Consider the following 24857-nt stretch of genomic DNA (forward strand, 5'->3'; position numbering starts at 1 on the left):
CTTATGCAGCATCAGCCAAAAAAAAAAAAAAAAAAAAAACCATCCCCTCCAAATGCCTGTCCAGTTCCTCCTTAAATTTATTCAACCTATCAACTTCCACAACGACAGATGGAAGTTTGTTCCAGCAATTAACCACCCGCTGGCTAAAGGCAAATTTTCGCACATCTATTCTACATCTGTCCTTTCTTAATTTAAATTTATGCCCTCTTAGGTTTGTAATCCGAACAAGTGGAAGGATCCCATCAGAATTCAGCATGCTCAACCCATTCAAGGCCTTATACACCTCAATCAGATCACCGTGCAGGTGCCTAGTCTTCAGCCGCTGCAGTTTGCAGAACTTAAGGCTCTCTTGGTAAGAGCATCCCTTCACTCCCCTCACCAATCTTGTTGCTTTCTCTGTACACGCTCAAGTAAATCTACATCCTTCCTAAAATAAGACCTCCAGACCTGTACGCAGTACTCAAGGCGTGGCCTGACCATTGCCTTATACAGAGGGACAATCACCTCCTTCTCCCTGCTAGCAAAATTCCTATATATCATTAACAAAACCCCATGACCTGCCCTGGCAGCCTGTCTGCATTGCTCAGAAAACTTCATATCTGACTGTATAATTACTCCCAGGTCTTTTTCATTTTCTACCACCTTAAGTGGAGTACCACACAGTTGGTACGTTTATAGTGTTAGTATTAGTAGTGGAAAATGATATAAGAAAGCAGTAAGCTTATATAGTACCAGCTAAAATATGGCAAAAAAAAAAAAAAAAACCTCCCTCCACTTGTCTAATTTTTATTTAAATTAATTCAAATTTACCTACTTCCACAATATGGTAGTTTGTTCCAACAGTCATGTTACTATCTGTCTATAAGCTAATTTTTGCACATATATTCTGTTGCCATCCTTTTTCAATACAATCTGGTTGCTTTTCTCTGATTGCTCATTTTAAGAATGATCTCTTGTTCCAACAGAGCATTCTTAAAATGAGCCTTCCAGATGTGTATGCAGAACTAAAGATGTGGCCTAACCATTTTCTTATACAATGGAATAATGACCTCTTTGGTCCTGCTGGCAAAATTATATGTCATCAACAAAATTCCTTGAGTTGCCCTAGCAACCTTTATTTTAGACTGAACAATTACCGACACTGTTACACTCTGTCTCTTTCATTCTCCACCACCTTGAGAAGTACAGCCTAATTGATATGTTATTCCAGGATTACTGCAGCCATGTGCAGCACCTTGCATTTATCAGTTTTAAACCCCAACTGCCACTTCTTAGTCCATCTGTCTAATTTTTCTAGGTCTTATTGCAGTAGTACAGTAATAAGTGTTGTTATTGTACCTACTGTAACAAGAAATAAGTACCTTTTTAATAATTAAATAAATAAATAAATATATACCTTTTAAATGTTTACAATACCTTTTTATGATACCGTTTAAATTTTTACAGTAATTACCCCTGTATCATCTGCAAACTTAAATAGCAAGATTGATATGCCTTCATCAATGTTGTTTATAAATATTGAAAACAGTAAGGGGCCTAGCACTGATCCCTGAAGGAATCCACTAATAGCATTAGTCCAAGAAGAGCTGTGCCAATTTATAACTACCCTCTGTCTTCTGCCACTCACCCATCCTTCATATAGATAAACTTGTCCCTAATGCCACACTGCTCCAATTTCTACACCAGCCTTTCATGTGGAACAGTATTAAAAAGCTTTATTGAAATCTGAGTACAGAAACTCCCTTACTTACATAATAATCAACTTTACATAAGTTTTTTCCGGCTGGTACAAACTTTAAAAAATCGTGGAAACGTATTTTGCATCCCATAGGAATAAATAGAGGTATCGTGAAAATATTGTGTTGTTGTTTTTTTTTTTTTTTGTAATTTGTTCCAAATCCTTGGAAGTTGAAAATTTCACTATATTACATTACTAAGCTATTTATCTGTCTAAAAGGTCATATTTTTAATCGAAATTGCACTACCCTTTCGTTATCATATGTTCCTGTTATAAGAATCAATTTTGAATGCCTTTGTAATATTTTTCTATAAAGTACATTTCTGGAGGTCACGACCATAAAACAACAAAAACAATTTGCACTTTCTGGTTTATTGGGCTTTTCTGTTAGTGCATCTAATTATAAATGGGTGGTAAACTCAATCTTATTGCATTTGCTATAATACCGATAACTGCAGTTGTGTGGGTTTTTACGCTATTATGGTGAAATGTGTTCTCCTTCACTGAAATCTTCAATCATAAAAAAAAAAACAGATTTTCACAAACTTCTCTTCATTCCTATCTATGTATTAGAATGATGAAGGGAAAGCAACCAACAAAAAGTGCAATTGGTGGTAGTGCCAGGAAACGAAACAAAATTAATTTAGAAATGAAGATGAAAATGATTAATAATTACGAAGCAGGACAAAGTTTGTCATCTATTGCAAGGGAATTAGTTCTCGCCGCTTCAACAGTGAATACTATTTTAAGGGACAGTGCACGTATAAAAGAACATGTCAAAGGATCAATGCATTTAAAATCAGCAATGATCACAAAACAGCGTTCAGGTGCTACATTGAAGATTGAACAGCTGTTAATAATACGGATGAAAAATCAGATTCAGAAGTGAGTGCCCCTGAATCTAATTGAATCTGAATCCATTCAAACAAAAGCAACAAGTATTTATAAAGATATTAAGGATAAGTACGGCGAACCCCAACCCCGGTTCGTGGCAAGCAATGGTGGTTTAATATGTTCAAGCATCGCACTGGTTTCCACAATGTTAAAATATGCAGTGAAGTCACACGTGCTGATTCTGCAGCTGCTTGTTTGTTTGTTTGTTATTTGGTTTTTAGGAGCATTAGCAACTAAGGCCATATTGCTCCGGGGATATGCGGTGGTCATTCTCTGACCTTTCCGCATCCTCTGTATTTGGTGGGCACGGGCTCGAACCCCGATCTAATCAAGAAGCGTGTGCTACACAGTGCTGCTCCTGCCCACCTGGCTATGGAGGTGCCTCTGCAGCTGCAGAGAAATTTTGTGATTTGTTGAAAAAATTATTGATGAAGGCGGCTATTGAATGCAGCAAATTTTTAACCTTGACAAGACTGCTCTGTATTGGAAAAAATGCCAGATCGAATGTACATTGTCAAAGAGGAAAAGAGAATGCCAGGTTCCACAGCTTCAAAAGATAGGGCAATGCTTTTGCTTGGGACTAATGCAATAGGAGATTGCAGATTAAAACCACTGCTTGTGTACCATTCTGGAAATCCTCGTGCATTTAAGGGCATGAATAAAGCCACCCTATCAGTGCATTTCCGATCGAACCAGAGAGCATGGTAACAATATCTCTCTTTGAGGATTGTTTCTTAATGCTGCTTCATTCCCGAGGTTGAAATGTATTGTAAAGACAACAACATTCCTTTCAAGATTTTGCTTCTATTAGATAATGCATCTGAACATCCTACACATCTAAATGATTTCAATTTGAACGTAAGAGTCTTATTTCTACCACAAAACATGACTTTACTCATCCAACCTATGGATCAGGGCATTATTTTGAATTTAAAAGCATACTGTTTACACACAACATTTGCTCAGGCATCATCTGCAGTACACAATGAGAAAAATTTTATGTTAAGAGACTTTTGGAAATCTTACAATATTTACCATGCCATCTTAAACATTAAGGCCTAGGCAGAAATTACTAAAAGTTGTTTAAATGGTGCATGGAAATATGCCCAGGATATGTAAAAGGCTTCGAAGGATTTGAAAAAGATGAATCATATGAAGAGGTTACAGATAAGATTGTAAAGGTTGCAGAGCTATTTCAGTTGGAGGTTGATGCCAAAGATGAGGAGGAGTTAATAGAGGAAGAAGAGAAGGAATTATCTAATGAAGAACTTATTGACTTCCAGGCAGTGATAGTGAAAGAAGAAAATGCTGACGAAGCTCAAGCTGAACCAAATGAGGAGCCGAGATGCTTCATCACCAGAGATATTGCAATGTCATTTCATGAAATTGCATCAGCAATGGCGAGGTTTGAGAAGATGGATCTTGACAGCAAACAATTCTTAAAAGTTAACAGAAGGGTGAATAATATGCTTGCTTGCTACAAAGAAAGCTACGATGAAAATAAAAAAGACGTTATCCAGTCATCCATTAATATGTTCTTTCGTAAGGTTGAGCGGCCGACCCCTTCTAAATCTCCGCAACCTCTGCAGCGGGGCGCCTCCGTAGCCAGCAGTACGTAGCACACGCTTCTTGATTAGACCGGGGTTCGAGCCCGTCACCACCAAATACGGAGGATGCAGAAAGGTCAGGGAATGACCACCGCATATCCCGGAGCAATATGGCCTTAGTTGCTAATGCTCCTAAAAACCAAATAACAAAAACAACAACTCTGCAGTGGCATACTTATCAGCTCGTTGTCGATTCTGGCAACAATGCTCAAGAGGTAAAACTTGCTGATGTTATGCCTGTCTCTTCTCTTTTTTTTGTAATTTTATAATTTGAAAATTTTTTTAAATTGCACGCTTTTGTAATTTTTCCTGTGCATGAGATAAAAAATTGAAGAAATACAATAATTCTATTTACATGTTCATCAAACATTTCTTTTTTGATTCAGTCAATTCAGTGAGCACAGTTGCGAGTGCATGGAGAAATTCCGACTTACATAGTGTTCCGTGTAATGCAACCATTACTTAAGTCGGGGAGTTCCTGTATATGGTATCAAAATTATTTTTTACATCATAGTCACTAAAAATTAGTAGCATTAGTAGAGGCATTTGATGCAAGAAAGCAAGCTTATGCAGCATCAGCCAAAAAAAAAAAAAAAAAACCACTTCCACTTCACCCCTCTGTTCGTTCAAAATACCTGTCCAGCTGAGCCTTAAACTTATTTAGGCTATCAACCTCCACCACAAGGGATGGCAGTCTGTTCAACCAACCAACCACCCGCTGGCTAAAGGCAAATTTCCGCACGTCTATCCTACATCTATCTTTCCTCAATTTGAATTTATGCCCTCTCAGGTGATTTTTCTGAGCTAGAGGAAGAATCCCATCAGCATTGAGCATGCTTAAACCATTCAAGGCTTTATACACCTCTATCAGATCACCTCGCTGGTGCCTAGTCTCCAGACACTGTAATTTGCAAAACTTAAGCCTTTCTTCGTAAGAGCACCCCTTTGTTCCATTCACTAATCTTGTTGCCCTTCTCTGTACTCGTTCCAGCAGCTCTACATCCTTCTTGAAATGAGGCCTCCAGACCTGTATACAGTACTCTAGGTATGGCCTGACCATCGCCTTATACAATGGAATAATCACCTCCTTATCCCTGCTGGAAAAATTCCTTATATCATTGACAATACTCCATGAGCTACTCTTGCAGCCCGTCTGCACTGCTCAGAGAACTTCATATCTGCCTGCACAACCACCCCCAAGTCCCTTTCATTCTCTACCACTGTCAGTGTAGTACCACAGAGTTGATACGTTGCTCTGGGGTTGCTGTTTCCCATGTGTAGTACTTTACATTTGTCAATGTTAAACTTCATTTGCCACCTCTCAGCCCATCTGCTCAACCTTTCCAGATCCTGTTGCAGCAGCATAGTGTCAGTAGTGTCCTTGACAACCCTGCCAACCTTTGTATCGTCTGCAAACTTGGACATTAAGCCCGATATACCATCATCAATATCATTTATAAATACAGAAAACAATAATGGACCCAACACTGAGCCCTGAGGGACTCCACTAATAACTTCAGTCCACGATGAGCAGTGTCCATTGATTACCACTCTCTGTCTTCTCCCCCTCAACCACCCCTTTATCCATAGCAGCAATTTGCCTCCAATGTCACACTGCTCCAATTTGTGTAGCAGTCTTCCATGTGCAACAGTATCAAAAGCCTTTCTAAGATCCAAGTATATAATATCAAAGTTATTCCCTGCATCCAGTTCTTTTGTGACTGCATCATAGTATCCAATCGAGTTGGTCAGGCAAGACTTCCCCTTAACAAAACCATGCTGTGTCTGAGCTATAACTGAAGTCTTGTCTAAATGATCCTGCAGTGCTTCTTTAACCAGTGCCTCCATTAATTTTCCTGGAACAGAAGTTAAGCTCACAGGTCTATAATTACTTGTGTCAGCCTTTGATCCTCCTTTGTGAATTGGGGTCACATTTGCACATTTCCAGTCTATGAGTACCTCCCCTGAGTCCAAGGAAGCTCTCATAATTATGGCTAAGGGTTTGCTTACTTCCTTTGCTGCCTCCTTTAATATAACTGGATAGATCCCATCCACCCCAGGTGCCTTTCTTGTGTTTATCTTCAACAGTTTCTCCTCCACTTTACTCCCAGTTATTTCAAGATTCTGTAGCTTACTGCTAGAGTTGAATACACCTCTGGCATTCCCCTCGCTGAATAACTCCTCATGTGTGAATGTCGATGCAAAATATTCATTTAGTTTGTTAGCTACCTGAGCAGGATCATCAACACTTGACCCATCAATATCAAGTGGACTAATCTGATTCATCCCCTTCCTTCTAGAGTTTACATAAGTAAAGAACTCTTTGCTGTTTTTCTTTGCATCCCTTGCCAAGGATTTCTCGTAATATGCCTTCGCCTGCCTAACCTCCTTTGTAACTTGGTTGCATATCAACTTGTATCTATCATAGGCTTCTGTGTCATGTGTTAATTTGTATGTATCCCATGCATTTTTCTTCTCTGCCATATGCCTCATTAGTTCATCTGACATCCATTTTGGCCTAAACCTTGAACAATATTTAAATACTGTCTCAGTCCATCGTAGTCGCCTTTACGGAAGCAATAACCCTTCCCTTTACCCCTAATGGCAGTTACCTCTTTGTGTAAATCCCACTTCAGCACACTGTGATCACTGCCACCTAGTGGTTCATTTATCTGCAGATTCTTAATGCATGAAGAATCACTGCTGATAATCAAATCAACAGTATTACTCCCTCTAGTTGCCTCCCGAACATGCTGATGTAGAAAACAATCATCCAATAAATCCACAAAAACCCTGCTAGTGTGTGAGTAACCAGCCCCCAAATTCCAGTCAATATCTGGGAAATTAAAATCTCCCATTATAAGACACTCTGATTTACTGGCCCACTCTATTTCCCTGTACAGTTCCTTATTATACTCATCAGAGTCATTAGGCCTATAGCAACTCCTATTCTCAATTTTGATCTCCCAATGTTTATGTCACACCAAACTGACTCCACACTGCACTGTCCAGCGATGTCGACTGGCTTCACTTCCTTGGTTTTTATGTGTTTCTTAACTAATAGCATAACACCTCCCCCCTTCCTATCCTGTCTATCCTTTCTGTAGACGTTGTACTCCCCAAATTGCAGTTCCGCATCCCTTATATCTGTGTGACACCACGTCTCTGATATCCCAACAATATCTGCCTTTGATGTTTTGAGACCTTCTGCTGCAGTTAAGCAATGAATTTCTTGGTTCTAATAAATTCTGCTAATTAAAGCAGTATTTTTTTTCTTATGAATCATTTCCTTCAACTTTTTCGTGTCAGCTCCACATTGAAAGTGTGGAGCTGACAATTTTTCTCCCATTCCATGAGTCAGGAGGATGCAAAAACCTTTTCATTTTATTTATTATTAATATCACAACTTAGCTTCTGAACTTGAAGAATAATAATTGCAGTAACCTTTTAAAATGACCACTTCATATACTGACTGTCTGTCTAAAGCAAGGTTTTGAAACCTTTGGCTCCAAGCATGCAAAACTACAGCTCTCATTTTGAACATTGAATAGGGTAAAAAATATATATATACTGTATATTTATTATTTCAATGCAGATTTTGAAATAATTTGAGAAAATAATGCTACTTTGCATTATATTTTTTGGCTTTACTGCCTCTACTGTGATAGTTGCAGAGCTTATGCTTAAACTCTTTAGATATGAATGCACTTATCCACAAGTTCCAAAACTGGTCACAAATAGTGCTTTCTAATTTTTAATGAACAGTGGATTCACCTTCTTTGTGATATTATTCAGTTAAAAACCATATTAGTTACTTTAAGTCAACTCTCATGGATAATTGCCATTTCTAAACCTGCACTGAAATAGCACTTCTTTACTGAAATATTTTGTTAAACCAACATAATCCAGTAACAGTGGTTGTATTACACATGTAATAAGAATTGTTTTTGGAGTTTCTCACATTCTCTTTGGCTGATCATTTAGAATGAATATATTTATTCACTGCTCAACACAGAGTTGCTAATTGAGACTACTTACTGTCTTATATGGAAGAAAGGGTTTTTTTTTTTTTTTAAACTGAAAAAATATTTACTAATAGTCCTTCCAAATGAAGATTTATTGGGATATAAAAGACATCACCACATAAAAAAAAGTGACCTTTTTCATTCTTTTCCTGGAAAGAGTTCAGTAAAATGAATGAGAAAGGTCTGTTTTTTCTGATGTATGAGACAGACCAGTGGGAAGGGGTGGCATAAATATAAAATCTTAGGGCATAACAGATGATTGGATCTCATGAAATTCATCTACAGGAAGCTAGTTATCGAACACTGGAATCAATCGTCTCCCAAAGTGGTAGAGGCAGTGAGGCTGACCAAGTTCAAAGTGAAATTGGATGGTTACCTTGTGGAAATGGGAATAAGGTATAAGGTATGTTCGTGTCGGACGGCACCTGGGATTTCTCCCATCTCCGCGTGTGTTTCGCTGTATCGAGGAGAGTACACTGTCAAGCCAGAGACTTGAAAGTGTGTGGGCCGTGTCTGTGCAGTGTGATATGTTGTGCCCATTGTTTATCCGGCTTATTGGCCGCCAGGCCCCCCTAGTGGAGCCGAACGTTGCCCATACCCTGCCACGTGGAGGCTAGCCGGGTGTATCCAGTATCACAACAAATTGCTCTGGCAGGTCTTTTTTAGCATTAGCATTAGTAGAGGCATATGATGCAAGAAAGCGAGCTTATGCAGCATCAGCCAAAAAAAAAAAAAAAAAAAAAAAAAAAAACACTTCCATTTCACCCCTCCGTTCGTTCGAAATACCTGTCCAACTGAGGCTTAAATTTATTTAGGCTATCAACTTCCACAACAAGGGATGGAAGTCTGTTCCATCAAACAACTACCTACTGGCTAAAGGCAAATTTCTGCATATCTATCCTACATCTGTTTTTCCTCAGTCTGAATTTATGCCCTCTCAGGTGATTATTCTGAACAAGAGGAAGAATCCCATCGGCATTGAGCATGCTCAAACCATTCAAGGCTTTATACACCTCTGTCAGATCACGTCGCCGGTGCCTAGTCTCCAGATACTGTAATTTGCAAAACTTAAGCCTTTCTTCGTAAGAGCAACCCTTTGTTCCATTGACTAATCTTGTTGCCCTTCTCTGTACTCGTTCCAGCAGCTCTACATCCTTCCTGAAATGAGGCCACCAGACCTGTATACTGTACTCAAGGTGTGGCCTGACCATTGCCTTATGCAAGGGAATAATCACCTCCTTATCCCTGCTAGAAAAATTCCTGTATATCATTGACAAGACACCATGAGCTACTCTTGCAGCCCGTCTGCACTGCTCAGAGAACTTCATATCTGCCTGCACAATTACCCCAGGTCCTTTTCACTCTCTACCACTGTCAGTGTAGTACCACAGAGTTGATATGTTGCTCTGGGGTTGCTGTTACCCATATGTAGCTTTATATTTGTCAATGTTAAACTTCATTTGCCACCTCTCAGCCCAACTGCTCAACCTTTCCAGATCCTGTTGCAGCAGCATAGCATCAGTAGTGTCCTTAACAACCCTGCCAACCTTTGTATCATCTGCAAACTTGACCATTAAGCTTGATATACCATCATCAGTATCATTTATAAATATAGAAAACAATAATGGACCCAACACTGAACCCTGAGGGACTCCACTAATAACATTAGTCCACGATCCGCAATGTCCATTGATTACCACTCTCTGTCTTCTCCCACTCAACCATCCCTTTATCCACAGCAGCAATTTACCTCCAATGCCGCACTGCTCCAATTTGTGCAGCAGTCATCCATGGCGCCTCCGTAGCCAGGTGGACAGGAGCAGCAGTGCATAGCACATGCTTCTTGATTAGACTGGGGTTCGACCCCATCACCACCAAATACGGAGAATGCGGAAAGGTCAGGGAATGACCACCGCATATCCCAGAGCAATATGGCCTTAGTTGCTAATGCTACTAAAAACCAAACAACAACAGTCATCCATGTGCAACAGTATCAAAAGACTTTCTAAGATCTAAATATATAATATAAAAGTTATTCCCTGCATCCAGTTCTTTTGTGACTGCATCATAGTATCCAATCAAATTGATCAGGCAAGACTGTCCCTGAACAAAACCATGCTGTGTCCGAGCTATAACTGAAATCTTGTCTACATGATCCTGCAGTGCTTCTTTAACCAGTGCCTCCATTAATTTTCCTGGAACAGAAGTTAAACTCACAGGTCTATAATTACTTGTGTCAATCTTTGATCCTCCATTGTGAATTGGGGTCACATTTGCACATCTCCAGTCTATGGGTACCTCCCCTGAGTTCAAGGAAGCTCTCATAATTATGGCTAAGGGTTTGCTTACTTCCTTTGCTGCCGCCTTTAATATAACTGGATAGATTCCATCCACCCCAGGTGCCTTTCTTGTGTTTATCTTCAACAATTTCTCCCCTACTTTACCCTCAGTTATTAACAAGATTATCTAGCTTACTGCCAGAGTTGAATACACCTCTGGCATTCCCCTCACTGAATAACTCCTCATGTGTGAATGTCGATGCAAAATATTAATTTAGTTTGTTAGCTACCTGATCAGGATCATCAACAGTTGAACCATCGATATCAAGTGGACCAATCTGATCCATCCCCTTCCTTCTAGAGTTTACATAAGTAAAGAACTCTGCTGTTTTTCTTTGCATCCTTTGCCAGAGATTTCTGGTAATCTGCCTTCGCCTGCCTAACCTCCTTTGTAACTTGGTTACACAGCTTATATCTATCATAGCCTTCTGTGTGTCACATGTTAATTTATATGTATCCCATGCATTTTTCTTCTCTGCCATATGTCTCATTAGTTCATCTGACATCCTTTTAGGCCTAAACCTTGAACAATATTTCTTAGTTGGTATGTAACGCCTAGTCACTTCCAAGATAAGTTCTTTGAATGCTTCCCATTTTGAATTAGCTGTTGCTAACATAATCAGTTAGTCCCACTACATAGAAATTAAAAACTGTCTGAGACCACTGTAGTCACCCGTACAAAAGCAAAATCCTTTCTCTTTATCCATGCCATTAGATATATCTTTAATTAAATTCCACATTAGTACACTGTGATTGCTGTCACCCAGTGAGTCTTTTAAATGCAGATTCTTAATTAATGAAGAATCACAGCCGATAACCAGATCAAGAGTGTTGCTTCCTCTTGTTGCCTCTCTAACATGGTGCTGTAGAAAACAGTCATCCCAGAAATCTACAAAAGTCTTGCTAGGTGTATGAATGACTAACGCAAATTCAATCAACATCCGGAAATTTTCAATCTTCCATTATAAGACATTCTGATTTACTGGCCCACTCTGTTTCTCTGTATAGCTGTTTGGTATACTCATCACAGCCATTAGGCCTATAACAAGCTCCTACTCTCAGTTTTGGTTTAGATGTTTCACCAAACTAACCCAACATTGCACCCATGTCACCTGGATGTTCTGCCTTAGATTTAATATTTAATAAGTCACTAAATGCATAACCTCGCCACCTTTCCTTTCCTATCTGTCCTTCCTGTATACATTGTGCTCTTCCCATATTCAAATTCATAATTACTTCTGTCTCAGTGACACCATGTCTCCACTAACCAGTACACAGTGTCTGCATATGATGACTTAATCAGTGCTTCAAATTTATAAAATTTATTTACAATGCCCTTAATGAATAATAGCAAAGTCAACAATATCTGGAGTGAATCAAATGAAAAGTGAGTTTCATTCGATATATTAATGAAATTAATAAAATACTCTTATTTCATTCTACACAATAAGAGCATTAAATTAACTTAATAATTAAGTTAATTATTAATGTAATTATTAAACATCAGTTATATGGTTAAGTACAGGGAGTCCCCGGTATCCAAATATTCATTATCCGAGTCCCTGCATTTATGAGGTTGCAAATAATGCATAAAAAGATACAAAAACATAAAAAATATAATAGTATTTGTGTACTTTGCTTCGACTTTTTTTGAAGCACCCCCACTGTTAGCGTCCTGTTGACTCGGCTCACTCTATCTACAGTCAGTTTCTTGTTTACTTTTGCTTGTAGTAGACACATCTGATATTTATTTTCAATAATTTTTATAAAGGGTTATGCGAATTCTTATTTTTCTAATTTTATTAACCATGCGTTCAAAGTGAAGTGCTGATGATAAAACATCACGAAAAAAAAAGACAACACAAAAGTTATGGTTTAGATGTTAAATTAGAAGTTATATGTCATAAAATAAGTGGAGAATGAATAATCGATATCGTAAAACTGAAAAATAGTGTAATTTCAATAAAAAGAGAATCTTTTATTGCACCATCTTCAAGTGTAAGCAGTTACAAGGTTTTTATAGTATTGTAGTTGCTTCGTGTTGCTTCACGGCCAAAAAGCCAGGGGTTTTAAACTTTACTTAACCTTACATTGTTCAACATATTATAATAAAAAATGTCTAATAATATAATTGTCTCATTTTTCAGTTCCTTCAATCCATTTTTTACTATATACAAGTACATAATACACATTATGAAAATTTGGTCCCCGTTTTAAGTGGAATTTTCTGGAACCAATTATCCTCGGATAACAAGAACCCCCCTGTAGTTTTAAGAAGAGAAATATAGAATCGCATTTGACAGTGAATCAAATGAAGTGTCTCACGATGCAATGAATCCCTTTACACAAGTATAACAAATTGATTTTGGATTTTTGAGAAAGATATTTTAAATGCAACTTGAGTGTACTTATCCTGTTTCTAGTGATCATCATGGTAATCATGATCACTAGAAACAGGATTATCATAACATCATAATAATCTGACAAATATAAAATGGAAAACTTTCTAAAGAATGTTTTATTAACTGGAAGTACTGCTGGTGAGAAAATACTCCCATTTGTGACTGGGACATCTAATAGGGGCTTAGATGTTATGAAAACATAAACACTTTGCTGGTGATTAGGAGAGAAAATTATTTTTGTTTATGACTTGCTGAACATTGTAAACAAAATAATGAAGCAAGAAACAGAAATTTATTGATGATGGACAACTGAAAATTAATAACTTATCAATAGTGACATTAAAATTCGGCTGAATTTTGATCACTGTCATAAAGAATTTTAAGGTAGTGCCTCTTAATTTCATTAAATTAAGAGGCACCACCTTAAGTTAAATTAAGTTAAATTGACAACTCCCGAATTATCTAGTCTTAATTGAATTTTCAGAATCTATACTGGATGTCATACTGTCAATTGCTGATGCAGAAAAGAAAATTAACAAAAAAAAACCAATTAATAAATGATTCACCAAAGCAGATTTCATATATAAGACTGCTCAGCATTACAAAAAAAAAAAAAGAAAAAAGAAAACAGTAAAGTCATTTGATGCGTGTAAGCATGATTTTTTATTAGAATCTGTATCATTGTGCAATATCAGTCTATTTGCATTCTGGCAAACAGACTGATATTGACATTCTGGTATTTGATCAGTGGTCATAATAAGAGAAGTGTTAGGCAATTTGAATATAGAAGATAATCTTAAAGCTGAAGACTAGGAACATAGTTTTATAGCGATGATTTTGTAAGTTTATTCACAAACCAAAAAAGTAAACATCTTGCCTTTTATCTAGCCACCTAAAGCCAATAGGTTGTCACAAATTGACATAATATGTCAGTACGTACAGAGAGATGACTGACAACCATATGCTACCAGAACAGATTCCTAGCAATGGATTACTGGATCCTGATTTGGTTCAACAGCTGGACTGGTAATTCATTTGTCATGCCTTGGTCTGTCTTATAGACAAACCAAAATATGACATTTTCAAGGTTCATTATTCTCACCAAGAGTCTTTGCACACTTGTAAAACTTGACTGACAGAATAAATTTCTCCTTTGTCGACATCATTATCTCATTCACAAAAAACAGAGAAAAAGGCTAAACAAAATGGTTTAGCCTTTTTCTGACACAGCAAATTGTTTAAGATACCTGCCTACCTACCTACCTACCTACAAGCTAGCCTGAAAATAAATCATTCAGATATTATAATATATTATAAACCTTGGTTTGTAGGTTTGTAAATAGCTACCTCCCAGTTTCTGTAATGGGTAAGAACCCATTACCGGAACTACTTATAGCTTTTGCTAACAACTGTATACCTATTAATGCAATATTATCTATACTAATATTTCCTCGCACTTTACTGTATTACTGACTTTACATATTATTGTGTTATTGATTATCTGTACATAACATGCAGTGATTATCTGTATATACTGTAATTACGATACAAGTGCTAAATTTGCTGATATGGATATCACTGCATATCAGCTAGGAAAACATAGCAGTGTTCTGAATTGACTGCTGAGTTTTCCAAAGTTATCAAGATACCAGCTCAATTCCCACTATCTTAACAAGGTGTGACTGAGTAAGAGAACATTATTGAGTTTGTACAGTCCTCTTGTTAGTACACAAAGGACATTTGTGTGTGTCTTGGTGTTTCCCAATCAAGAGTATGGTGAATATTGCATAAGAATTATATTCATAACACATGCAGCATGTTCAACACCTTGAAAACCTGGGGATCCTGCCCAGTGGCTGGAATTTTGTAATTGGCTGAATGAAAATCACCATTTGTATTGTTGCATCCTTCTATTCCGTAATGAAGCTAAAGGGCACCTCCGTAGCCAGGTGGGAAGGAGCAGCAGTGCGTAGCACACGCTTCTTGATTAGACCGGGGTTCAAGCCCGTCACCACCAAATACAGAGGATGCAGAAAGGTCAGGGAATGACCACCGCATATCCCGGAGCAATATGGCCTTAGTTGGTAATGCTCCTAAAAACCAAATAACAACAACAATGAAGCTAAATTCACCCAAACTGATATCAGCAACACACACACACACACACACACACAGTTCCCATGTTTGGTCAGAAGTGAATTCCCATGCTATTGTGGAGGATAATGTGTGTAATAATATGTAGATTACAATAATGGTGTACTGTGTGTGATTTAGAATCCTCTCTGATCAGTTGATTGGTCCATTTATTTTTTAGGGTAATTTCTGCAAAATGAATTGCCAAAACTGTTAGATGTACCTTTCTCTATGTGATGTTGATTATACATCCAACATGTTGGATATCCTCCTCATTGTACCCATACAGTGATTACTCACCTTGATGACCAGTTTCCTGCATGATGGATCAGTCGCAGTGGCCCACAAAACTGGCCACCTAGATCACTAGACCTAAACCCTTTTGCCAGTGAGGCTGGATGAAAAATCTTATATACCACACATTTTGTGTGGTATATGAGATCTTTCATTTATTTTTATTTGATTGCATATTGAATGCTGTGGACTTCACAGCCCTGATAAGTTTAGTCTAGCAGCACATGCAATTCATGCATGAGCAGCAAAATGCATTCAAGTGGAAGTTGGTGTTTTTGACTCTAACTATATGGTTCATATCTGTAAACACAGACTGTAACATTTCCTTAATGAATAAATCAACACTATCAGTTATGTTTGTGTCTATTGTTGTCATTTCTATTTTATGTTGCTTATAATTTTTGAGGTTTTTTTTTTTTTTTTTTTTTTTTGTGTTCTAAGATTCAAACAGCCACAGCTCTGTAATCATTTGGAATTGGACCCATGCTTATACGCACTGTTTAACTCAAAATTACTTCTGAAATCAGCTCCTGAAGCTACACCATATCTTTTTGAATCACCCTGCACACACACGCACACGCAGCAAGAATTTTTCCAGCAGGGATAAGGAGGTAATTATTTTTTTTGCTGGTTAGGCCACATCTTGAGTACTGCATATAGGTGTAGAAGCATCATTTTAGGAAAGATGTGAATCTCTTGGAACAGTCGCAGAGAAGAGTGATAAGATTAGTGAGACACCTCCGTAGCCAGGTCGGCAGGAGCAGCAGTTCATAGCACACGCTTCTTGATTAGACCGGGGTTTGAGCCCGTGACCACCAAATACAGAGGATGCGGAAAGGTCAGGGAATGACCACCGCATATCCCCGGAGCAATATGGCCTTAGTTGCTAATGCTCCTGAAAACCAAATAACAACAACAACTTAAGATTAGGGGAACAAAAGAGTACTGTTAACAAGGCTGCACTTTGCAAATTGCAGCTTCTGGAAATTAAGTACCTAGGAGATTTTATTGATTGACATAATAGACAGAATTAGGTGATGTGGGCAATGTTTTTTTGTTTTTTTTGTTAATACTCTATAATCTTACTTCCTTCCATCATTTATCACTACTAATTCCTATACTGATAATAACAATGATAACATGTTCTGCCTTTGCTCAGGGCGCCTCCGTAACCAGCTGGGAAGGAGCAGCAGTGCGTAGCACACGCTTCTTGATTAGACCGGGGTTCGAGCCCGTCACCACCAAATACGGAGGATGCGGAAAGGTCAAGGAATGACCACCGCATTTCCCTGAGCAATATGGCCTTAGTTGCTAATGCTCCTAAAAACCAAAAACAGCCTTTGCTCAGGTGGGACAGTGCAACAAATATAAGCACTTTTGATGACTATGGACTGGGAATGCATGCACACAGTCATTAAGAAACATTAGCTGATAGCATCTGTTTATAACAGAAAAGAGCATAATCCCTGAAGCTTTACAAGCTGTAAGCATTATAGTCTAATTCTACAAAGCCAGCAAAGCAAAACCAGTATTTGCAGATTATGAACATTGAGAATTGTTTACAGAAATTATACTGGACGGGTTGCAAATGACAGAAGGTATCAGTGCTTCATTTGCTATTCAATAAGCCTACTGAACAGTATGTTAGCTCATTGAATACAATAATGTATTATATTTCCATTGCCATAGTTCTTGCTGTTTATATGAAATAACTGAAAATCCTGACTATCCCCACTTTTTTTTTTAATAGTGCTGAATACTTCCCAGTTGCGTCCTTTTAACAAAATAAAAATCTTTTAGTTTTAAATTTATAATAAGTTAATAATGAAATTTAACTTGCTGATCAGCTGAACTTTAATGTTTTAGTGTGTTTAACTGATTGTTAAGCTAAAGGGTTTTTTTTTTTTTTTTTTGAGAATTTAATCAAAAAATATTTGCTACTCTGAGGAAATCCTGTATTTATAATGGAAATATGTGTTGTCCAGAGCTAAAAATCTGATTTGTATGTTACAAATAGGCAAGTAGTAACTGAAATATTTGCATGCTTCAGGGTGAAAGAGGTGAAACAGGAAAAAAAGGAGAGAAGGGCGAACCAGGACTTCCAGTGAGTAGAAATTTTGCTCTTTGTAATAATTAATACCTTTTTTAAATCCAAGGAAGCAGTAGTTTTTTTTAAGACAAAGAAAATATTTGTTTACAATATATAAATAACAAATTATTCAGTACTTGAAGAAATATTTGGGTTCAGAAATACCTCATATTAATGTGACCCTTTCAATAAAGATAAATTAACTGAAAACAGTTAATTAAATGAAAACAGTTTCATAATTAACTGAAAACAATATAATTCTTTTCTGTCTTTTTAACTATGTTAAATGCATCTGCAGTTGAAAATTTTTATACAGAAATACTCAATCACCAACCTTGATTGAAGTTGCACATTTCTTTTGTGTATTTATGAGTGATGGAGTAATCAGAAACTTTCCATATGATCAGGTTACAATGTGAACTGTTTGTTGATAATCCAGAGTTTGATTATTGTGAATCATATTAGATCATGAATTCAATATTGTAAATTTTAACTTGTATCTGATTAGTTGCTATTAATTTGGTTTTCTAAAGGACATAACTATCAATATTATAACCAAAATGATAAGAACCACATAATAGGCATTGTTGATTAAATTTTTATTCAGGTGCTTATGTCATAAGGATTTTTTCGTGATGGTACTCTGGGTTACTCTTAACACTGTTCCCCCCCCCTCCCCAGAGTAGACTCATACACATTAAAGCTACAAAGTTCAGGTGGCTGAGGGATTAACAACCTTTGAAAACATAATTGCACTGTTGTTCAAGGCTCCTATGATGAAGAAGGAGGAAATTTTTAACTCTGAGCTGGCGTAATGTGATTGAGCTCCTAAGCTGACATGATGTGTTGGGCGTCATGCTAATTGTGTCACGTGATTTTTGTTACATGTCTATGGGGTAGCATGCAGCTTGTGAGCCAGATGTGAATATTACAGCAAACTTCCTAAGTACCAAAGCACTTTAGAATGGTGAAAATTAGCATTTCTCAAGTTAAATATGCTCACCCCTGATTATAATAAAAAGAATATAATATATAAGAAAAGTATAATACAAGGAATGGAACTGGTCATATACAAAAGAGATATACAAAAAAACAAATACAGAGAAAAAATAAATTTGAAAAATCAAATACAAATTAAACTAGATAAAGATAAATAAGCAATATAAAATAAATAAGAAAGTCACAATAAACATTGAAATTATAAAATAGTTTGTAAAAAGTAGGAGAACTTTTTTTGTCATTTCTGTTTTCATGGCCTATAAGAACATAAACTGTGATGCCCTAAATACTTACTTAATACATCAGAAAACTTTGTGATACCATGAGAGTTTAAAAGTAGTAGATACTAATTACTAAAGAAATTAGTATTCTACTACTTTTAAACAAGCGACATTCCCAAAAGAGTAATTTGCTGTTTTTTTAAAAGATGATTCCACTATGTCACCCTGTTTCAGGATTTAGTGATCCTTCATCATATGGTAGGTTGTTTCTAGAGGGGAATTTCCTTAACAAACCATATATGAACTAAAAGAGTAGAGGATAAATAAATATAACTCTGAATGAACTATATTGATAAAATAATAAATTTTAAAAAACTGAAAACATTACAGGTTGACCACATCACATCGTAATCTCATAGTCACATGCCCACTGTTTCTTTGGCCCTTGTGGGTAGCACAGTTAGTAGAATTGCCATCCTCCCCATACTAGGTGAAAAAAGATCTGAGTTCAAGTCCCTTCGACCATGTGAGGAATTTTTATGGGCCTTTTTTTGCAACATGGCTGAGTTAGTCAGTCTCAGGTGAAGGTAATGTGATTTTTTCTCCTGGAAACTTGGGTTTTTCGTCCAGAAAACAGAACATTGATCATAAAACACACACATTTTTCAAACAATATATTCAGAGCAATATGGCCTTAGTTACTGATGCTCCTAAAACCCTGCTACAACAACTGTTTATTTGAAGACTATTAACCTTGTCCCCCCTGCCCCACCTTCCAGGCAAAAAACGTTATAATCTTACCAGCTGCTGGGCTATAAAAAGAATTGCTTCAGCCTAACTGTCTTATCTACCTTAAAATTCATCATATGACCTTAGATGACCATATAGTATTGCATTTCCAAGGTTATATAAATTATTACTGTTAATAACCAGAGCAAGGCATCACTTTTTGAGACCCACTGCTAAATAGTGGGTCTCTCAGGTTATAATAATTTAATCAGGTATACAAAACAGTATCACTTAGTGTTATTCTTTAATTAGGTTCAGTCCCTCGGCACCTATTTTCTGGCCCTAAAATAAACATTAGCCTGTTGTGATGAAGATATTTTGTAAACATCTTTGTATCACAAGCAGCTTTTTAGCACTTTTATTCGGAATAAAGTCCTTAACCAAATTAATGTCTGTTATGTATGTCTTTATCCATATTTAAATGATGTATTTTTATGTATTTATTGAGTTTTATTGCTGTATTAATTCAAGATGTATATATATATATCTTTTTTTTAGGAATATACAAAACAACATGTCGAATCTTGAAAAAGATTAATCACTGAGGTGATTAAAATTTTTCAACGTACGTTACAAAACTATAATTGCAAAAGTTCCTGTGAACTAATCTCTTTATTTCAGCATGAATCAGAAGGAGAAAACTTAATTTTCCCAAAGCTTTTAATGTGAAAATTAAAACCACAGAGGAATTTTTCTACAGAACTTAAGGTGTAGATGTATCTGTATTATTCTGGATGTATTAAAAAAAAAACACCCTGTATATGAATATACTGGTGATTTTTTTTTTTTTTTTTTAATTAAAAGGCAATAGGATGTGTCTTGCTTATTTTTAATTTTAGGTTATTTACCTTTTTGACTTTTTTTTTGTTATATTTCAGTTGAAATTATTTTTGAATTTGGTGTTACAGTTTAAATTTTACAATTTATAAATTTATTTGCCTAATCAACTGCTGTTTTCGTAATGGGAAAGTTGTTTCCTGCATTCAGTTTAGCTAAAAATGTCATTGGAGTACTTTTGAAATAAATATAAACCAATTTTGTTAGAAGAATAAAAAACAGAAAAACCAATTTGTAGCATGAGTAGAGGCAACAAAAATTGTGCTCATATAGCCGGCAGTTCTACACAGCTAAGCATGTACTGATGAGCGAGCATCACATAAAGCTGTTGTGGTTATTTTGTTTTTTCTTAAAATAAAATCAGTTTATGTTCATTTCAAAAGTACAATGATATTTTAAAGCTAAGCTGAAGGCAATGATCAACTTTCCCATTGAGAAAAAAGGAGTTAATTTCACAAAATTCAAAAAATTTTAGATAAATACAACAAATAAAATATAGACAACAAATAACCTAAACCTAAAAATAAGCAAGATAGACTACAGCACCTTTTAATTGAAAAAAACACTATATAAAATATATATGTAAAGACACTCTTCCAGTTCATATGGCCATATGAACTGGAAAAAACAAAAATACAGTCGGACCTCTGAATAACAAAATCGAACGTTCCCTGGAAAAAATTTGTTATACAGAAATTTCGTTATAAAGAAATATAAGCTTTTCAACAATGAAAAATACTGTAAATTCAGAAATGTAGTAAAAGATGGGAAATAAATCAGAAATAAGTGGGAATAGTTACATTTTAAAACAATTTATTAATACATACATATTAAGAAATGACTACGTGCATGATGTGCAAAATATATTAGTACGCTTTTAAGAATTATGTAGTAAAATATTTGGTTATTTTTTGTTGTACATTAGATTCTACTGTACACCATTTAAAAAAATGTTCGAATTTGTTTAAACTTTAACCACTGAGATATATTTTCAGTTACATTTTCTTCCCACTGAAGGGCTCGATGCAAAGTGTCAATGTTTCTTGTTTGGAAGGTTTAATATTGCCCTCATTTTCATCCAACTCATCGTCAATATTGTCATTAGTTCTTTAAATACACTCTAAAATGTTGGAGTCACTGGGATATTCAGCTACTATGACATCATTATCAACTCCTAAAAATTTGTCGAGAACAATTTCTCCACTGATCAAACCTCGCTTGAAACTCTTCCCAAGATTGCTCAATGTCTTCTAGTAGTTCATCCCTCTCATCTCTGTTAATTAGCATTTTAGCAAAACCTGCTTTTGCGAAACAATTCTTAATCGTTGTTTTTGTTGTTGTTATTTGTTGTTATTGTTATTTGGTTTTTAGGAGCATTAGCAACTAAGGCCATATTGCTCCGGGAATATGCGGTGGTCATTCCCTGACCTTTCCGCATCCTCTGTATTTGGTGGTGATGGGCTCGAACCCCAGTCTAATCAAGAAGCGTGTGCTACGCACTGCTGCTCCTTCCCACCTGGCTACGGAGGCGCCGTTGTTTTTGTCACATCTTGACTCCACACTTTCGCCAACTCGGATATGCATATCCACAAATCTATAACAGAATTTATAGGTTGGTTGGTTTTTATCCTCAGTATAATTTTTTTCAATATGTGCCTTCGGTAGTGCATTTTCAAATTCTTGATAATGCCTTGGTCCATTGGCTGGAACCATGGCCAGATTTAAACTTGTTGTGGCCCTAAGCTATAACATGTATGAGCCCCTTCTCCCTTACTGTTCACCTGTGACAATATTAAAAAAGGATTTTTTAAGATGGGAGTGAGGCCCCTTGGAATGTGAGGCCTTAAGCTGTAGCTTGTTTAGCTTATTTGTAAATCTGGCACTGGCTGCAGTTAAGACGAATTATTCAGAAGGAAGAAAACAAGGTTCACAATTGTAAGTTTCAAAATTACCGATTGAAGGTGGGCAGAGCAGTTGCCAACAATCAACGCAATTTTTCTGTTTTCTTTGGTCATCTTTCTATTGAAATTTAAAATCCACTGCTCAAAAATTTTACTTGTCATTCAAGATTTTTTGTTGTAGTTGTAGTGCAACTGTAATGACTTTACTCATTTGAAACATAAGGGTTGTTTACTTTTGCCTATTACCAAAAGCTTCAGTTTTTCATTACCAACCATATTTGCAACCAAGAGTGTAATTCTCTCCTTACTATTTTTACCACCTACACATTTATCACCTTTAAAAGTCAGTGTCTTGTTCAGCAAACATTTAAAAAATAGACCTGTTTCATCAATGTTGAATGTCTTTGGACTCGTAATCCTCTATAATTTTTTTCAAACTGTTTCTTTCCAATGGCTGTGGTCTTCTTTGATTGCAACTCCACTTTCATCAGAAATAACTTTTTCAAGTAAGCCATGATGCTCTTTAAATTTGTACACCCAACCAGAACTGGCTTAAAATGTTTTGTGCTCCAGAAAAGAAGCATACTCCATAGCTTTTCTTTTATTAATAGCCCTGATATTGGCATGTTTTGGTCTCGAATCAACTTCACCCACTTAAAAACTGCTTCATCTACATCTTCTCAAAGGCATAATTTTGCACGCTTCCAACTGGGTCCCGTTTCCTCAAACAGTTTGAAAATCAAAACACGGTTTTTCAGACTGGTTGACACACTACTGGCAGGGATACCAAATTTTAAAGCAATCTCTTTTTATTTTTTTTAATGCTCCAATCTACACTGTTAAGCACTTCCAGTTTTTCACACTACACTTAAAGATTTCCTCTTAGACACTGTAAGGTTACTTGCATAGCAGTTAAAACAAAGCTGAAATTAGGGACCACTTGTAGCTGTGAAAGTGTGTATGATTCATTTCTTCAAAACAACGGATGAATTTCTGAGATAAAGGAAAATCAAGGCGCCTCCGTAGCCAGGTGGGAAGGAGCAGCAGTGCATAGCACACGCTTCTTGATTAGACCGGGGTTCGAGCCCGTCACCACCAAATACGGAGGATGCGGAAAGGTCAGGAATGACCACTGCATATTCACAGAGCAATATGGCCGTAGTTGCTAATGCTCCTAAAAACCAAATAACAAACAAACAAAACAAAACAACAAAGGAAAATCACTCTCTCCTAATTCTCTAATAGGATTCTTACAATAGAAAGTGGGTTGACCAGAGCCAAAGGCCGCATCGGGAATATGCCTTAACCTTTGCCAATGGCTGTGGACAGCTGACCAGCAGGACTCCTCAGTATAGCAGTGTATAAGTTGTATAGGTTTTACTTCTTTTTAGCCATTGCTGACCCTCTGCTGCATAAAGGCCTCTTCCAGAACCTTCCATATTTTTCTATCCCGCGCCGTGGTTGGCCAGTTTCCTCCTCCAGGGTTTTACAGGCACCATTAAATTGTAAAATGTTTTAGCTCTTAATTCGTGGAATTAACACCTTTAGCTATTAAAGCTAAAGGGATTAATTCTTAATCCTTTTAGCTCTTAATTTGTGGTTTTGTCGGCTCTATTGCTTAAAGGCCAAAGGTGTGAACAATGTGTACCCAGGTATCTCGAAATCAGTTCATTATACAGAAACTACTTTCAATGTAATGACCAGGGGGGAAATCAAAAAAGTTCGCTATATGGAAGTTCATTAAAGGAGGTCCGTCCGACTGTATGCTTTATCAATGCTTACAAGCATAATATTGATATTAAATTATCTGATTATCTGGTGATATTTCGTGATTCTTTCTAAATCATAGCATCAGACCAAAGTTGGCTCTGTGTTGAGAAAGAGAAATAAAATTTACTAAAAAAGTTGCAATAAAATACATGATCAAAGTTCTATAATTTTTGTTCCTCTACAATCATTTGGAACAAGGAATACTAATTAAATGTTTTTAAATGGATAAATTCCTCTTCCATATTATGTGGCAACTTGCACATTACAAATTGGATTACATGCATATAATGAAGTAGGAATGAACAAGCAGTGGCAAACTGGTCAGGGTGTCAGCTTGCCCGATGGCAAAGTGGGCCCCCTTGCAATAACATTAGATAATATGTTAAAAATGTTAATGCTTTTAGTAGCTTGAAAATATAATAGTTGTGGGTTGGCCCCCTTTGTCTCCTGGCAACCAATATTTTTAGACCCAGTCTGCCACTGTGAACAAGTACTACCTGAATAAAACAAAGGGAATACTAATTTTCATAATGAATTTCAATGCAAAATACAATACAAGAGATAAACAGTAAGAAGAAAGCTTCACTCACTGGACACCACCATTGAACACTCAAAATAACACCTACTAGCGTTTGGATGATTTATAAAACTAATACTAAAGATATCAGTATGAAGTTAAATAGAGTAGATTAACCTTTAAATAATAGGGAGAACGGATGCTTAATGAAGCAAATGTTATAGATATTGGTCTAAGGTGAATAGATGTAATTAGGAAAAACTTCAAATAATGAAGAAGAAATAAGGGTAGGGGTGGCCCTC

General features: G+C 36.5%; 1 protein-coding gene across 10 annotated transcripts in view; it reads left to right on the forward strand.

The window, feature by feature from the left end:
• LOC150083758 (uncharacterized) overlaps positions 1 to 24857 on the forward strand; it is a 999111-nt gene that overhangs the window by 833474 nt on the left and 140780 nt on the right. For all 10 annotated transcript variants that reach the window (XM_090377461.1, XM_090377460.1, XM_090377466.1 and 7 more), the window contains one exon: positions 17483 to 17536. In XM_090377461.1, the coding sequence (XP_090233587.1) occupies positions 17483 to 17536 (54 nt within the window). The remainder of the gene's footprint in view (positions 1 to 17482; positions 17537 to 24857) is intronic.

Source organism: Mastigoproctus giganteus, chromosome 7, assembly GCF_048544385.1.
Source record: "Mastigoproctus giganteus isolate SK-2022 chromosome 7, ASM4854438v1, whole genome shotgun sequence".
Lineage (NCBI taxonomy): Eukaryota > Metazoa > Arthropoda > Arachnida > Uropygi > Thelyphonidae > Mastigoproctus > Mastigoproctus giganteus.